Raw genomic sequence first — 18,708 nt, 5'->3', positions numbered from 1 at the left:
GTTATGGTTGCATCCTAACTTAACGTTTCGTAATATTTTAAACATAAAATTTAAAATATTATACGGACGTTAAAAATATTAATATATTTGTTGTATTAATTGTAAAATAATTAATTTATCTGTTTGTCACTTAATTTGATTATGACTACGAGGGTATTTTACTTGTAGATAAAATTTTTAAAAAATTCTATTTAGAAACTAGTGTAGACTATATATATTTCACTCTATTTATATACAATAATTTTATTTTCCTATATAAAAAAGAAAATTTTATTTATAGAAAAATATAAAATTTATAAATTAAATCGGGCTGCGTCAATATACGTGGATGTATATTATCTGCTGATTTGCTGAAAAGAATCAGGGCTTTTATAGGCCCAATGCAAACTAACGGCCCCAAAAGAACCACTTCCGCTTGCGTGCTAAAAGTAACACATACGGCCCACGAAAACCACGAAAACCACTAAAACTATTTGCATTTTCCTCGCTAAGCGTTGGTCTCGTCTCACCTCAGTGACCTCAGTTTTTCGTTCTTTTCGCTCGGAAGAAGTGGTACCAGGTGAGCTCTTTCTCGGATCAGATCTCAGCTGTCAATCTCTCAGAAATTTATCATTTTAGCTTAGATTTTACTTTACCTTTTGATCTCTTCGAATTCAATTCAATTCGCTCCCCGTTGTGGTTGCCGTGAACGAAGGAAAGCATGAGACAACGAAGAAAAGGTTTTTAGGTTTTGTGCAGTTTTTTTTTTTTTTTTTTAAATTTCCTTCGTTTTCTCAGCAGCCAAACGGTTGTTAAGTTCCTAGGTGAGTTAATTTATTCGATGCTTCCCCCAAGCTTCTTTTGAGTTACTTGCACGAGCTCTATTATTCGCGGCTGGGGCTTCTTAACGAGATCAGAGCTTGCTGCTATATTTTGTGCGATCCGGATCGTTCCGCAATTTTTCTAGCTTCGTGATTTTGAAAGCGCCGAGTAGTGTTGTTGTTGTTGTTGTTCTTCTTCTTCTTCTTCTTCTTCTTCTTATTATTAGTATTACTACTGTCTTTTATAAGGTTGCATTTTTGAAATGTTTTGGAGGTTGAGATTAGTTCCAAAATGCTGCATTTGATCTGATTTGGAATTTCCTAATTGACCAAATTTTGATGAATCGGATGGTGTATAAAGCATTATAGGGCAGACTTGGAATGTGGGCCTCAGGTTCAATTTATATAAACTAATTCTATATAACCATACGCAGCTTTTACGTAATGATGATGATGACTGTGGTTGAACTAATGTGTGTGTGTGTTTTTTCTTGTGGGTGGGTTCGATAACCTTGATTACTTACTATTCTTTTGACAGCAATTGGTTGTATGGTTTGGGTTGTGCGTGGTTCTGCTTAGTATTGAAATAATTATGAATTTGACAAGATATTTCATTCTTTCAGGTGATTGATACAAATACAATCTCTTTTGCTGCCTTTTCAACTGGTCTTCCTTGGTTCTCATTTCAAGCCAAGATGGTAAGATTTGTTTTTCTGTTCCTATATCTGTTCAACTGCCAATGAACTAATGAAACTCTTACCTTGTTTATTTTTTCTGTTCCTATATCTGTAGTTTTCATCTGGATAGGATTTTTTGGTGTAATTCTTATAAAAAAAAAAAAAGGATTTTTTGGTGTAATATTGCTTCTTATTTTGATGTAGGTTGTTCTTGCTGCTTCCATTGTGAGCAAGTCTGGGAAAGGTGAGTTCTTTGCTTGTCATTTGCATTTCTTGTCTGAGTTGAATAAAAAAAGTTATCTTATTGCTATTGATCTTGATATGCATCCACCTTATCAGTAGTGTTTCTATAATTAATCTCAAAAAATTTATTTTTTTGTTTCTGTTTTTTATTTCAAAATATCTTAATGGGGCTTGGAGAATTGCGGGTTACCTGTATGCTTATTTTAATTCAAAGCCTATCTATGAGTCTATTAGATTTGATTAATCATGGGCTGGGATTTATATAATCAATGTTCACATTTTTTCATTTCAAAATAATAATTTAATTTATTTCTGATGTTCACCATTGTGGATGTGTTATTTCTAGACCAGATCTGTCATTGATTCCCTTGCTCCTTTGTCCTTTGATTATTTTTTTGTTTGTTGGTTACATTTTGTACAATCAACTTATAAAAAAAACATTTTATATGGTCATATCTTGAGTTGTTCCCGTTGACATTTTTTTTGCAGTGCTTGTTTCGAGGCAGTTTGTGGATATGTCTCGTATAAGAATTGAAGGTCTTCTTGCAGCTTTTCCCAAGTTGGTAGGAACTGGAAAACAACACACTTATGTTGAGACAGAAAATGTGCGCTATGTTTACCAGCCAATCGAAGCTTTGTACTTGCTGCTTGTCACAAACAAACAGAGCAACATCCTTGAAGATTTGGAAACTTTGAGGCTCCTCTCTAAGCTTGTATCCTCTTCTAGATGGTCTATTATTGTATTTTATGGCCTTAAATTAAATTTGTCTTGATTTCTTTAACCCACTTATTCTGGATACTTAGGAGAGTTTTTAAGCAGTTTCTATAGCTTTAACATTAATGCATGAATTGATCTTTTGTGCTCCATAAGCTGGTGCTTTGTCTCATTTGATCTTATGATGCTTTGTTAGTGCATGTTGTTTTCTCCCTTTTCTGTTTAGGAACTCTCAAATTCAACACTATGGTTTACTAGGATTTTGGTTTGGTAGAAGTGGTTTTGGAATAAAATGAAGGTTTTTTCATTCCCTATTTTCATAGGTTTATTTAAATGGTTTTAGGTCTGGTTATTTGGATTAAGATCATAGAACAAGATAAAGAAAATGGAAGCCTAATCAATTGGGCTATGGTTTCCAAAGCAATCATTGGAAAGGATTCAATCACTGTCTTGAAAGAACTTCGAAGCTGGTGAGAATTCTTTAAATTGGTGTAACGTCCCAATGGAAGGCCCACGCCACATGGCCTATACAATTGGACTGGTCAATAATACAATTGAAACCTAATTGGAACATTATAAAGAGTAAATTTTTTTTTTTTGATAGGTAATTCATCTTTATATTTATTTTTTTTATAAGTAAAAGTAGTATATATATATCAGTAGGAGTAACCAAGTACGCTAGATGTATACAAGAAAATCCCTAACCCATACTAGAAAGCTTCTATTGCCCCAAAAGCCCATGAAAAACTACCCAACATACATCAAGCCCGAGTTAGAATAAATCACACCTCCCCAACCCCAACCCCAACCCAATGTTTCCCATAGCCCTATTGATATATATCAATAAGAGTAAGAAATTTTCCTTCCCAAGCAATGTGGGATCCCATACACCACCTACCCTTATCACTTATCAAAATGGGGTATTACAATCTCACCCCTTTATATTCTTGACGTCCTCATCGGGTCAGTCCGTCGTAGGTGGCAAAACTCAAGTCCCACATTTCTAGTTGGGATAGGCTTTGATACCATTTGTAACGCCCTAATGGAAGCCCCAAACTACATGACCTATACTCCAAAAGGATTAATCAATGATACAATTGGGATCACTTATCATTGGCTCTCTTAAGTTGACTGACTGTATAGACATCCTAGAGTCTTTTGGAACTTCTTATTTGTGTAGGAGTGGGATCCCTTACATAGATACTACAAGACTCTGAACAGATTGCTCAATTTTGATGACTGAAGGCCAGATGTAAAGACCCAATGAAAAGCTTGATTTAATTGTGATAATTGTCATGGATGGACCTCTGACAGTTCATAAGCTGATTACATATGCTAATTTGGTGGTAAAACTATAATTTATGGCCTATAATAGGTGGGACAATATGAGTAAGGTTTACAAGTGGGTTGGGATTTATTTGGGAATGGCTGTGGGAAATTTAAAATATGTTGTCCGGTATTCTCGGGAACTGCTCTGATAATTTTTTTTTTTCCCAATAATGGTTTATGATAGAAAAAATTTAAGGTTTCAAATATGGTTGTGTTTATGAGGAGACCACAGAGCAAATCAATAAACCAATCGATAAGCATAATCTTATTGCATAAGTCTGATATCCATGACATGACATTGCAGATTAAAATGCTTGTAAAACTGACTCAAATTTAAAATCTTATTTGACCTTAGACTCTTATGTGGTGTTTTGTCTGCAGAATCTTTTAACATTCTTGATAATTGTTTCAAGTTTCCAAGCATTTTCATGTTTGGTTTTGCATGGCTTACAGGTGTGCAGTTCCCACAAAAGTGTGGTTATGTGAGGATGTGAATTCCCTTTGAAATATTCTAGAATCAACCTTTCCATGGTCTGGAAATGTTGCCTTTTAGTAAAATGACAAAAATAACCGTATTGGATTTTTTTGGGTATAATTTTTCGGTCAGACTAATATGTGCAGGCCATCAAGACATAATAATCATTGCAACTGAATCTGAGACTATCAACTTGCCAAGACTTTGCTCCCTTAATTTCTTTTTCTTTAGCCTCTTCAATTCTTTATCATTTCCCATTTATACAATTCAGAAGTTTCTGAGGCATGCAGGTGTCTTTTAAGATACTTACTGCAAATATGTTCATAAAAGAGACACATGTCGAAGCTGTTGAATATAGGCATCGAGTTTATTCCTTAAATATTCTTAGGTACCTGAATATTCTTTTTCTCTAGATGAAGAGGGTATTTGCAAGACAGCTTTTGAGCTGATTTTTGCTTTTGACGAAGTCATCTCTCTTGGGCACAACGAAAATGTAACTGTTGCACAGGTTAAGCAGTACTGTGAGATGGAGAGTCATGAAGAGAAGCTACACAAGCTGGTGTTACAGAGCAAAATCAATGAAACCAAGGATATTATGAAGCGCAAAGCTAGTGAGATTGACAAAAGCAAGGTACTTTTAAAGGACCTGCAATGGATTTGTACATTTTTCTGCCTATTTTTCCTTTCAATTGGCATCCAGTATAGAATTATTGTTTGATTTTATGCAGATTGAAAGGAACAGAGGTGATAAAGGAGGGTTTATGTCTTTACAGTCAATGGGCTCTGGAAGAATTGAGAGTAGCTTTAGTGATATGAGCATATCTGGTGGTGGAGGCGGTTTTGGAAGTGGTTCTGGCTTTGGACTAAGCACTGATGTTGAATCCTTTTCTAGCAAGTCAAAAGGTTTGTACCTATTCTTCTGCATGAATTCCACGAGAAGCTTCCAATGCTTGACTAGTTGTGGAGGGTATTGATACTAGGTAACCAAGAAGTTTTATTCATAATAATAGGCATGGAGGATATTGATACTTAATACATGCTTTAAGTTCATGGGACTCTTGTATCTATATGTTGTAATAATTATTTCTTGTATGTTATTTTTTTACGAGTCTTGGACATTATTCTTAAAAAATGTGTGAGATATGTGTAAACGTCCAGAAACAGGTGCCATGATCTCTTATAAATACATTGCAATGCCCTGCGTTAACGTTTACATTAGATTGGTCTTTGAGACATTGATCTATCTTTCCAGTGTTTTTTTTTTTCGAGAAATCATTTGGAACACTTTTGATAATGTATGCCTTATCCTTAGGTCGTCCACCTTCATCTGCCACTGCCCCTCCAAAAGGTCTTGGCATGCAGCTTGGTAAATCTCAAAGGACAAACCAGTTCTTGGAATCATTGAAAGCAGAAGGTGAAGTAATTGTTGAGGATGTGCAGCTTAAAGCTGGCCAGTCCAGAGCAGCTGCTCCACCACCAACTGATCCCATCACGTTGACTGTTGAGGAGAAACTCAATGTGACACTGAAACGAGATGGTGGAGTTAGTAACTTTGATGTTCAAGGCACATTGTTACTTCAAATTCTTAATGAAGAAGATGCACATATCCAAGTTCAGGTACTCTCTCTGTCTCTGTCTCTGTCTCCTCTTCTTTCTTTGCTCTGTCTGTCTCTGAGTATGTCTGTGTGCGTGTGCATAATCTTGGCAGTACTTTGTTTCTGAACTTATATTCTGTGACATGTAAGCATGGGGCTTTCCTATTTGACAAGAAGAACGATATCAGAAATAGAGTAATGTTTTTTGGTTGGCATCTTAGGATATTGTCCTTCCCATAAAAACTTCTTGACATGGGATATATCCCAATATGCCTGTGTGCTTGTGGTGGGTTTAGGGTTTTGAATGTTGGGTTTGGAGCTTGGGATTATGATTCGAGCTTGTGGTTTGTTTGTTGCTTGAAAAGATAGGATCATTGGACTGAATGGCAAAGAAGGGCTGAAACAGAAAATGGGTTGGCCATTTCTTTGACAGCAGCGAATAGAATGTTAAGAATTGTTTTGAGGAGTTATTTGGTGGCTATCTGGTATAGAAATTTTTGTGGTCTTAAGGTTTCGGTAAATAAGAAGGGCTTGATTTCAGTCACAAAAAGAGAGAAAAGGGGAAGTTTGTGGCTGTTCAGGAGTTGTGACCAGTATGCATAAACGGTACCAATGTGCAGTGAGAAAAGGAGAAGAAGAGAGAGCACTCTGGACAATCTTGTCTCTACTCAAATGTCAACCTTCCATTATTGTTTTTTTACGAGTAATCTCAACCTTCCATTATGGAAGGCTGAAATCTATTTGAGTACATTTAGCATTTCATAAAACTTTGAATTATTTACTCTATTAGGACTCAGATTCGTAAGTTACAAGTGAACAAATTTCTAAAGAAAGTTAATAGAATACTACTCACTTATTGAAATTGTAGAAAAATCTAGACTAAATGTAATTAAGAAGTGGGTAAAGAACTTTCCTCAAGAAACTATCACCTTTATTTCACTTGTCCCCACCAATTCAATCTCAAAAAGTGCAATCTGGCAATGTTTTGGTGTTATTTTGTCCAACCCAACCCCCCCCCCCCCCCCCCCCAATTTCAAAGCTGTTAACTTAGACTAAATAAAATATAAAAGGATTCAATACCCGGGTCCCTGACACAAAATTTACCTTGGTGAAAATTGGATCCTATTTGAAATTTTGGTGTTAGTTTTCCCCTTCCATCCAAAACAGCCACTAATTTGGACAAAAACCATGTAAAAAAAGTACCCCGAGGCAACCTAATATCGAAACCTCAAAATCGAGTCCTGAGTTTTTTTTCCTACATCTTGTAAACATGCAGCAACAGGTTTTGTGCTTTTTTCACTGCAATCACAATATTGCAAATGCTACTTTCAGGTTGAAACTGGTGGGAATCCGGGCATCCTTTTCAAGACACACCCTAACATGAACAAAGAATTATTTTCTAATGAAAATATTCTAGGCCTTAAGGACCCAAATAGGCCTTTTCCCACTGGTCAGGGTGGTGATGCAGCTGGCGTTGGTCTGTTGAAGTGGAGAATGCAAACTACAGATGAGTCAATGGTTCCATTGACAAGTGGGTTAAAATATTAATTGTTTCATCTTCCATTTCTACAACTTGTCTTCTATGCTCAAATTGTTTAATTGAATCAATGTATGTTGCAGTCAACTGCTGGCCCTCTGTTTCTGGAAATGAAACTTATGTTAGCATTGAATATGAAGCTTCATCAATGTTTGATCTACAAAAAATTGTGATCTCGGTACCTCTTCCAGCTCTTCGAGAGGCACCAAGTGTTAGGCAGATTGATGGGGAATGGAGGTGTGAAACTCACTTCTACTTGATTTTCTTTTATTTTAACATCTAGTTTGTGAAATAGTTATTGAGGGGGTGTCACAATTCACTTATAGATTGTAAAGTCCTTGACTCAAGGTTTCACTGTCCTTGGGCACACTTGTTGGTAAAAGTTGCAAATTCATGAGATAGTGGTCATTTCAAAAAGTTCACAAGTTATAATTCTATAAACTCTATTCACCTGGTCTAGGTAGATATAAGGAACCTATGTAGCCAGCTGATGTGTTATTGGGACGGGAACTTAGGGCCCGTTTGGATACAGAGGTGTTCACCTCATCTCATCTCGTCTTATCTACTTTCAACTAATAATCTCACTACTATTCACAAACCATCTCAACTCATCTCATTTCATCTCACTATCCAAACGGGCCGTGGTCTGTTATGCTCTAATTTTCCTCAGTATCCTTTTGTTTACCACATCGAGGTCATTAAGTGAATGTAAATGCATGTATAGAAGGTTTAAAATACCAAGCTATTGAGAGGGGAAATTTTAGACTGCCATTGGTCTTTTTGATTTATTTTCATTCACTATTGCTTGAAGTCTTAGTTGTACTCTTAAGCTACACCTAGAAGCTTTTACAATTTTTGTTTAGTGGACAAACATATCCAGAAGAGCTCGAGCAATTCTGTCACATTGTACAGAATCTTGAATTCACAATTTACAATTACCTCTTATAAGTGTGCTTATGTTTGCATCTATTAAATTAGAAGGTTGATGTAGGATAGAAGTGAAACAAGAAAGAGAAGCAGAATAATAGCGAACAGAGAAGAAAAGAAACCTGAAGATAAGAGAGGAAGAAGAAAGCAAAGAGAAAGGGGTTGGAAGGAGGCAGCTGTAACAAGCGCTCAATACTTTCTCCAAAAACTTATCCCCAATGTTTCATTACAAACCTTTAAATAGTAGGATAACACAAACCCTAAATAACCCTAGAAAGTCTATGGGCTAAAGCCCAAGCCCAAATAAAATACATAAAAGCCCAAGTCCATTAATACAAACCCAAATAAAATAAATAAAACATGAGTAAAATAACAATAATAGGAGATGTCCTCATCAAAGGTGCTCAAAGCTCACTTTGTGACAAAATCTAAGAAAATATTTGTACTTGAATTTTTTTTTTTTTTTTTAGAGAAGTATATGAGGTTAAAACATCGTTTAAATGATTATTTCTAACATAATGGTGGTTTATGCATTTTGGCTTCTTTTGTTTTCTTTGCCTTGCCTGTCATTAGCTTTTTGATCCACTTTTGACTTGCAGATATGATTCAAGGAATTCTGTTTTGGAGTGGTCCATTCTTCTTATTGACAATTCAAACCGCAGGTTTGCAAACTTTGGACCATTTTTTTCTCCTCAAAACTGTGCACCAAGCTTTTTTCTTTGTCTATATTACCAATGCTTACGAATTTCATATATTTCACTATTTAATTGACAGTGGATCGTTAGAGTTTGTTGTTCCCCCGGCAGACTCATCTGTATTTTTCCCCATTTCTGTGCGTTTCTCAGCTACTAACACATTCAGTGACCTAAAGGTTTGCTGCTCTTACTGCGACGTACTTTTGTCTTTTGCTTTAGCTGTACCCTGTTAATTGCAACAGGCACCTATAGAATGATGTCAACAATATGCTTTGTTGTAATTTTATATTAACCACCTTTTTGGCTATTCACAGTTGGATCTATTTAGTAGTCATACGGTGTTATAACTTTGAATAGTGAAGAAAAAAATGTTTCGCTTAGTATGATCTTGCTTCAAAAGAACAAAAAAATGATGTAGCTCCTTTTGTGCTTTCATATAAATCAAGGTTCTTAGATTTTCTATTTGCCCAATCTCACTGAAAAATGATTTCAATGCCTTTGGGCACCAGTTGCATTGTCTAGTTTATCATGATGTAAATCTTAGTATGATGCAATTGGCATTGAATAAACTTGACGGGAAAAGCACATTGGTGGCTTCTTTGGTTTTCATTTTCGCCTTTTCCCTTTTCTAATTTTTGAGTACCATTTGCAATAAATAGCGGGTATTGTTGTGAAGATTGGGCATTAGATCTCTGCAGAATGTCTGTATCTATATCAGCTTACTCTTTTCCTGTAGTTTCGCTTGATTTCGTCCCTTGCTTATTCTTTGAATATCTGCAGGTTGTAAATGTCATACCTCTAAAGGGTGGAGCCCCTCCCAAGTATTCCCAGAGAACACAGTTGATCACAGAGAATTACCAAGTGGTGTGAAAAGATATCTATACGCGACCGGATTGAAATTTTGAACCAGAAATTGCCTTTTTTTTTTTTTGACGTTGCGGATTTTACTCTTTTAAGGATTGAGACCGCTAGACTTGTTATAACCGCCCTTAATATGATCTCATTTTTCTCTGTTGGTAATATATACGAGGATGAACTTTTGCAGTGTGTATTCTCAAAAAAAGTCACAGACAACGATCCATTCTCCGGCTCATTAGCTGTCTAGTGCCCAATTATTTGTGATTCATGATTGATTGCGTGAATGGCGTTGTGATTACATACAAATAGATTTAATAAATAATCCTACGAGAATCTAAGATCTGCGTTCTGTTCGTTGGTCAGGTTATATTCAATTATTATTATTTTTTTCCTTTTCTGACCAAGTTTTTTTTTTTTTTCCTATTAAAAAAACTCAAATCATATTTAATAAAATAGAACTTACAAGAGTTGAGTACATGGATTATGTCTTACTCGAAATCTTAAGATTTAGTGTGTCAAAAATAGATACTTGATGTAGAAATTTTATAATATTTATGACTGAATACAACAAAACAAAGCAATGTAAGAGCATTGGTATTGGAACCAGGTTAAATAGGACCACTGATTCACTTAAGGAGGCTTTAGATAAGTTTTGCAAGGGAGTGATCAGTACATAATTTAGATCGTATTGGGATAATGTTTTGAGATATTAGAATGAAAGCTTGAAGGAGCCCCATAGGGGTACTTTTCCTAAGATACGAGGAAATAAAAGGGCAGCCCACGACCCATTTGAAGAGAGTAGGTGAGTTCTTGAGGTGTCATTTTTTTTCAAGCGAAGGATAGAGGTGTGATAAATGAAATCTCAAGGTTGTCTAGTTTTGATCATTTGAGTAACTTGGAGATGAATAAAAGAGGTTCCAGATCTATTACCTACAACTAAAAAAAGGTTCCAGATCATTTGCAAAGGTTCAAGAGCGTTCTAACAATCCCTTGCTCAATTTGGAAAAGTTCAAATTGTCTACAATTTGGATAATAGATAATAGATCGGGAACCTCTTTTTTGATCACTTGCAAAGGTTCAAATTGGTTTCAAGAGCGTTCTAACAGTCCCTTGCTCATCAATTACCATTTGCAACCCAACTCTCTTTCACATTAGAGTTAAAGTCAAACTAATTTCACGTCAAATTCTTCCATTTTTCTTTTAAATAAAAGATTGCTTTTTATTGATATGCTTTATAAAAATGAAGGACGCTGCTACTCGGACTGATACAACAATAAAGGGTATTTTTTTTTATTTTTTTAATATTTAAAAAAAATACTATCGGTCAGATGCATGAATCAGTACCCTAAACATTTTTAAAAAATGAATGAATACATAGGAAGATGCGGGAGTCGTGGACAGTTTATTGATCAAACTTTTCAAGCAACCTTTTAATGTCTTTGATAATCATATTCCTCACCCTACTCCTCTTTTGATTAATGTATTTATTACTGTTGCATCGCGTTCAAATGTATAACTTGTTTTTAGTCCCAAACTCAGTACATAAAGTAAAGCGATGTAAGAGCACGCCAGATCCTAGCTAGATCCAAACCCTCATCCTTTTGCTTACATCTACTCAACTGCTCCTCGTTGCTTTTGTTTTCAAGTGTTAATTAATATTCCTTTGGAATGATTAATGACATGTGCCCTTTAAACAGAACTTTCTACTTTTTTAAATCTTTATATATTTAAATATATATATATATATATATATATATATTTAGAGTAATATCATTTATCATCCTAATTTTAATCATCATTTCATCATCCTATGATGTGTCATTAGATGATTGGAGACTATTTATTATATTTCATTTGTAAACCTATCATTTAATACTATATCGTGAGATGATGAGAGATTGATGAAAAAAAAGATGATAAATAGATTTACTCTATAAAGTACTACGCCCCACAACCCACAAAAAACTCCCAGACAATAACTCACGTTGTGATTACTGACACATTAGCAGTCAAGTGCCCAATTACTTGTGAATTGCATGAATCACTTTGTGATTGCGTATAAGCAATCCTGCAAGAATCAAATCTCTCTAACTAACCTATATGAGTTCTTCTACACAACGACCTCCTATTCTGCAACCTATACACATTGTCTGATGTGTCATTTATTTATTTTTTAATCGAAACGTGTATTTAGAATTTGGGATACAAAATTTCCTGCATGGCGTTCTCCCCCTTGTGTTCTCTCCCCTTCCCCCTTCCCAACTCGTTGTCATTTTCCATGGCTTCGCCCCTCTACCCGATTGGTTGTGTGACTCTGGCGAAGTGTTGCTCGCCATAGGGGTCGCGAGATGCACTACAGTTGTGTTGGCCGTGGCGTTGCAGTGGAGTTATGGTTTCAATCTGTTGGGTGCTACGGATCTTTCGAAAGTCCATAGGCACACGGCTCATATATGCAACAATTGCCAACATTGTGTGTCCCATGCACATTGCAGGTTTTACGTGGGATATGCATGTACGTGTATTTTGGCTAGTAGGGCATACATGTACACGTAGTGTACGTCATGTATCTGCTCTATTCCTCTCATATTTTTCCATTATTTCACATATATTAGTGAAATAAATACTAAAAGAGAAAAAGGTAGAAAAACTTATCTAAAATTAGAAGTCTGAATCCCTTCTTGACTTTATTTAGCTAAAATTGTGGGGGCTCAAATATATCTTCCACTTATATTTGTGGTGAATGGGGATGGATATAATATTCTCCCATTCTCTATACGGATTGGATGGTATCATTCACAATGACATATACCAACACTTATGATCTACAGCACGATTTAAGATTGTCCATTTTAGAGTTCCCCGCAATATATAACTTCTAGAGCAATGAGCACAAGTACTGACCCCATCTTTGTAGAAATTTGTATTTTGGGAAGGGTGATTTTCAACTTTGACTTCTGAAAATAATATTATTCATTTTGAATTTTGTCATCTTCATTCATATATATTGATGTGGTGTATTTTAAGAAATTTTTATTCGTATAAACTTGGTCAAAATTGTTGTATTACGTACTGTGGTTGTACATGTACTTATGTTGAAGTTGTATGGGATTTAAAATAAAGTTGTATTGAAATTGGTGTTAATTAAAAGGAGATGCAGAGTACTGCAAAACTTTGGTTTTATCTTGAGTACAGAAGAGCTCTTAATTTCTTTTTTTCAAAGATCCAAAGATGTCAATTATATGGGATAAAGTGTTCATCCAATTTACAAAAGGCTCTCTCACGCACAACATGTACGTAGTGATCGGATCCATATTATCCAACTGCAAAACACAAACACACACACACACACACAGATACATACATACATACATACATATATATATATATATATATGCTACCTGTTCTAATTACATGCATGAGCTTGCAATGAGCCGTTCAAACATTTTCTTGAAAAAATGCAAAAACTCACTCAAAGATATAAAGAATTGCTATTAGTTTAAGAGAGTAACTTTGTTAATTGTAACGATTTTTGTGCATGTAGGTGTGCTTACCGATTAATATTTATGCTGCTTACTGTCTTGGATTGATTACTAATTGGTGAGCACGCCTTATATTTATGCATGTAGGCGTGGTTACCAATTCTCTCTCTCTCTCTCTCTCTCTCTCTCTCTCTATATATATATATATATATGGAAATGATATTCCTACCCATCAAGTATACCGGTATTTTTTTTATATTTATTGGTTAAGAAAGTATTTTTTTAATGAGTTTTTGATTTTTTTTAATGTTTAAGAGGTTTAAAAAATGTTTAAAAATAATAGAAAGAAAATTACACTATAGATGACTTGTTTCAATACCCACTCTCGATAAATATAGCAGGCTTATGTAAAAAATAGTTGTAATTGTATCATTTTTCTGTATTATATGTATATATCTCTATATATAAAACCTTCAAATCGGACGTGGTGAGAAGTTTGTTTTCATATCAACCAATAAGATGTCGACGCATAAACAATCTATATTATTTACGGTAGAACCAGTTCGAGTAAATAATTCTCCCGTTACAAAGCGCTCTCCCCTTGAATTGCTCTCCTTGTCTTTCTTTCCTGAAACCCGTCTCTCTCTATCTCCCCACTCAGATCTCCATTTCTTCCCCCCCTCTCTCTCTCTCTCTCTCTCATCTCAAGTCCGTGGACCGTAACCAAGTTTTTTTTTTTTTTTTAACAAGTCTGTTATGCATGTTTTTGTTTTCTTTTGTTCCTTTGTATGTAAGAACCCTAAAGTATCTTTTGTGTCACTTTGGCACTTCATGAATAGGGTGCACGCAACCACTGACTCATTTGAAGAAGTTTTTGATTAGTTCTGTAGGGGAGTGAGTCCATTTGGCCCCTATAGGGTATAGAGAATTGCACTGCAAAGTTGAATAGAAATTTACTTACACTTTCATTCAGTAGTTGGTACAAGTTATATACAAAAGTATAACAAAAGCAATTAAGGAAATGCACAAGAATCACGGCTATGAATATACAACAGTTACACAAATATACAATAACTTTAGAATATTATGTATAGTAGGATTGAAGGCTTAAATCTTGGTTTTGACTTTTGCTTGATTTTGGGAGTCATCTTTTATACACTCTTGCAAGATTAGGCTTCCATCAACAAGACCAATCTTAGTACGCAGAAATTCAGTTTGTTGCCGTGACAAATGTTTAGTTAGCAAATCAGCAAGTTGGTCTTGAGTGTGTACATGCCAAACATGAAGTGTGCCACGTTGAACCAGGTCACACACAAAATGCAGATCAATTTAAATGTGTTTCATCTTGGAGTGTTGCACTGGATTAAAACTTGGATGAGTAGCTCCAAGATTATCATACAGCAGCAATGGAGGTGTCTTGAGTGGATAACCGAGCTCGTGAAGAAGGGTAAGAAGCCACATTGTTTCGAATGCTACATTTGCAAGAGCACGATATTCAGCTTCCGTGAAAGAGCAAGCAACAACTCGTTGTTTTTTGGAGTTCCAAGAAATATGATTGGATCCGAGGAAGCTGATATAAGCCCAGGTGGATGAACGATCATCAACATTTCCTGCCCAATCTGCATCAGAGTAAGTTGTTAAACCAGAATTTGAACTTTTTGTAAGCTGAACATCATGAAATATTGTTTGCTTCAAGTAACGAAGGAGTCTCTTTGTTGCTATCTAATGATTGGTTGTTGGCTTGTGCATGAATTGTGACAATTTGTTGACAGCAAACGAGATGTCAGGCCGTGTCAATGAGAGATATTGGAGGCTTCCAATGATACGTTGAAATTTCGTGCTATAGATAGATGCGGTGCCATCAACCAGATGAAGAGAAGTAGTTGTGGGATAGAGGTATGGAAACATCCTTTTCACCCAGCATATTAGTATTGGACAATAGTTCACGCACATATTTGTGCTGTGATAAAAAAAATTCTAGCACGAGTTGGAATGACTTCCACTGCTAAAAAGAAGTGAAGAGTTCTCATGTCTTTGATAGAAAAACTGTCACCCAATTTCTTAATGATAGAGTCCACAAACTTAAAATCACTATCTGTAATCACAAGATCGTCAACATAGACCAAAAAATAGCAATTGATGAAATCACGTTTATAGAAATTAGATCGTACGACTGAAGAGAAGTTTCATGCTATTGGATTAAAATTTTAGGTCTTTAAGTCGTGTCACCAAATTTTAAGTTGTATTATTAGTGTTTCTTTATTTTTCTATCGATAATTGTATTAGCAGTATCTATTATATATGTAAGAGGATGTATTCAGTATTTTTAATGTTTATGTTGATATATAAAGTGAGAAATGTATGTTGTATTCTCTAATTATTATGTCTCTTTCTTGTGCCAACAACACCCTGGGTTCAGTAGCATATAATATTTTTCTTCGTTCTATTGATCATAGGCTGGGAACAACTTAGCTTCCCATGGATGCATCTACCTTTATGTTGTATTTGGAACCAGGTTAAATAGGACCACCGATTCACTTAAGGAGGCTTTAGATAAGTTTTGCAAAGGAGTGAGTTCATAATTTAGATCGTATTGGGATTATGTTTTGAGATATTGGAATCAAAGCTTGAAGAAGCCCCAAAGGGTACGCTTTTCCTAAGATATGAGGAAATAAAAGAGCAGCCCACGACCCATTTGAAGAGAGTAGGTGAGTTCGGAAGAAAAAGATAGAGGTGTGATGCATGATATTAATGATTAAAGATGTTTAAAAATGTTTAAAAAAAAAAACCAATTAGACTGGTGCATATTTCACTAAAAGAGAAATGGTTTTTTGGGACGAATCATTTCGTCTATAAAAGCTCAATTTTTATCTCAAAAAGTTTTTTGAAATGAAAAAAATTTGTCTCTAAATTGTCTCAAAAGTTTTTTTGAGACCAAATTTAATTTTCGTCTCAAAAAAGTAATTTTAGGAATGAAATTTGACGAAACCAGTCAAATTTGTTCAAACGAGATTTTTTTCAGAGGCGAAACATTTTCATCCCAAAAACCCATTCGATTGAAAATAATTCAGTTCGAACAAAACCGAACTGTTTGAACAAAACAAAAACTTGATTTGAATGACCAAATAGATTTGAATCTATTCGAATGGATAGAATATTCAAACAAACTAATTTTGTTTGAACAGAAAAATTCTTGTTCGAATACAATCAATATGAACAATTGCTGCGAATTTGAATATAAAACGATTGTTCGAACGAGTCTGTTCGAACTCTAGGTTTTGTAGTTCAAACGGACTGAATTTTTCTCAAATTGTTCGAATGGTTTTGTTTTCCTGTTCGAACTCAAGGTAAAAAGATTTAATGTTCAAACTAGGTATTTTATATTCAAACGATACTCATGATACATAATTGATTTTAATTAAAAATACGATACTAATATTAAATAATATAATTTAAATATCACATTTGTTCAAATGTTCTAGAACAGAATAATAAAAAGACAATTAAACAAAAATAAGTTCTAGGATTGTTATAATTAAACATATTCCGTTCGAACATTTATTTTTTCTTCAAACAAATTTCATTCTCGTTTAAACCAAACACTTCCCTTCAAACAATATTGAATCAAATCCCTGCTAATTTCATTATAATTCCCAACCAATCAAGTCGTTCAAATGGATAAATACGGTGTTCGAATTAGTTCGAATCCAATTTCTTTAAACTGGAACTGTCTTGCAACCATCATGCCAGATTTCCACACCAAAAAAGCCATTTGAACATAACATTTAAATTCGAATTGTTTTGAACTTCTCCCGGCAAAATTATAAATACTTTCCCACCAAGATTATTGTTCGAACAAAAACTAAATCATTTTAACATACAGTAACTCATTGTTCAAACATATTTTTATCCGTTCAAACATATTTCTAATTTTGAGACAATATATTTCGTCAGAGAAGATATAATTTGAATGGATATTTGTTTGTTCGAACACCTGAAGAACCTCATCCATGTTTTGAGATGAAATTTAAATTTCATCCCAAATAAGTACTTTCAGGGACGAAATTAAATTCGTCCCTAAGAAATTTCATCTTTAAAAATGAAATTTGTTGTAGTGTTTGGGGTGCACACAAACGTGCACCCTAGCATGATCTTTTTTATAAAATAATTTATAAAAATAAGATTAATTTACATAAATATCTACATTTTAAAAGAAATTATAAAAATAATGATACATATATCATTCCTCGTTAACTACGGTCTTTACTAAGTGAGTTTTGCTATATACAATCATTTTTGTGTACTTCTTTTACACTCCATTGATATAATTGACTAAAACAGTTATTTCATATTAAAAAAATAACGCAATCAATTACATTAGTGAAGTGCGCAAATAATACACATGAGTGATCTCAACTAATTTTCATCTAATCTAATTATTACAATTTTTTCAAATTTTTACATAAAATATAATAAACAATTCATTTATTTTACAGTCTCAAAATAATAATACTAAAAAATAATATTATAATAATATTTTATTTAACTTTTTTAATTACCTCACCTCATATCCAAACCACACCTAAATGTGCATAGATAGGTAGGGCATTTATTGTTTTCAAAATCGTCTGACTATCAAATACTCCACTTATATAGTTGCAACCAAGGATCATGCTAACAGGCCGCCGGCGTTTACCGCAAGTTATAAGTTTTTTGTTCTTTCTGTTTTGATTTTTTTAAAGTATTTTTTTAACATTCTTAATTAATAAGAAAAAATTTGAAAAATTATCCAATTTCTTAACTATTAAATAAATAGTAAAAAATAAAAAAAAAATTAAAATATATTGAGCCGTAAAATTGAACGAGACTCCAATAATATTTTCCTACAGCTAAACATGGGTCCAGGACAACTGTGTACGTACGTAATAATTTATAATTTCTATATATTTTTTATAATCTCAAAGTTTTGTTTACTTTTTATATATTATCTATTTTCAAAAATGTAACTTCTCCAAAATTAAAATTAAAGCTAAATTTAAGAGAAATAATAAATTTATAATTAAAGATCCCAAAATTTAATATTGAGATCTTAATATGGAATCCAAAATAAAAATACAAGAAAAACTATTTAAGGTCAATGTTCTATTTGAGAAATAGATTAAAGTTATATTTTTATAATTTCTCAATCCCTTTTTAATTTATATAAGAGAAATGATGTTTACCATTTTAAGATGTACACGTCTCACCCACACCATTTAAAAAAAGTAAGTGAATCTAGGATTCACATAAAAAAGTGCATAGAGCTTGAAACTATATATAGGATTACTCTTTATATTCATTGACGTGGTTGTCTTACTTGATGGTGTAAATTTCAGTTT

General features: G+C 34.0%; 1 protein-coding gene across 3 annotated transcripts; it reads left to right on the top strand.

Annotated features, from left to right (window-relative positions):
- The first annotated feature begins 454 nt into the window (after positions 1-454).
- On the top strand, positions 455-10,048 carry LOC121254950 (coatomer subunit delta-like). Of its 3 annotated transcripts, none has more exons than XM_041155191.1 (12): positions 455-559; positions 1,424-1,498; positions 1,682-1,721; positions 2,210-2,433; positions 4,628-4,870; positions 4,968-5,142; positions 5,552-5,856; positions 7,167-7,365; positions 7,455-7,608; positions 8,898-8,960; positions 9,073-9,169; positions 9,774-10,048. In XM_041155191.1, the coding sequence occupies exons 2-12, from the start codon at positions 1,496-1,498 to the stop codon at positions 9,861-9,863; spliced, it is 1,593 nt and encodes a 530-aa protein (XP_041011125.1). In that variant the 5' UTR covers positions 455-559; positions 1,424-1,495; the 3' UTR covers positions 9,864-10,048. The 3 variants fall into 3 exon arrangements, with proteins under 3 accessions (XP_041011125.1, XP_041011126.1, XP_041011127.1); XM_041155192.1 differs by lacking the exon at positions 455-559 and adding an exon at positions 650-803; XM_041155193.1 differs by lacking the exon at positions 455-559 and adding an exon at positions 693-719.
- Positions 10,049-18,708: the final 8,660 nt, after the last annotated feature.

The sequence above is a fragment of the Juglans microcarpa x Juglans regia genome, chromosome 3D (assembly GCF_004785595.1).
Source record: "Juglans microcarpa x Juglans regia isolate MS1-56 chromosome 3D, Jm3101_v1.0, whole genome shotgun sequence".
Classification (NCBI taxonomy): Eukaryota; Viridiplantae; Streptophyta; class Magnoliopsida; order Fagales; family Juglandaceae; genus Juglans; species Juglans microcarpa x Juglans regia.
The sequence above is the reverse complement of the archived record's forward strand: the minus strand, read 5'-3'. Positions and strand labels throughout refer to the sequence as shown.

Coding starts and splice junctions, on each gene's coding strand:
- LOC121254950 (XM_041155191.1), top strand. Junction 7,609..8,897: donor CAGATTGATGGGGAATGGAG/GTGTGAAACTCA, acceptor TTTGACTTGCAG/ATATGATTCAAGGAATTCTG. Junction 9,170..9,773: donor ACACATTCAGTGACCTAAAG/GTTTGCTGCTCT, acceptor GAATATCTGCAG/GTTGTAAATGTCATACCTCT.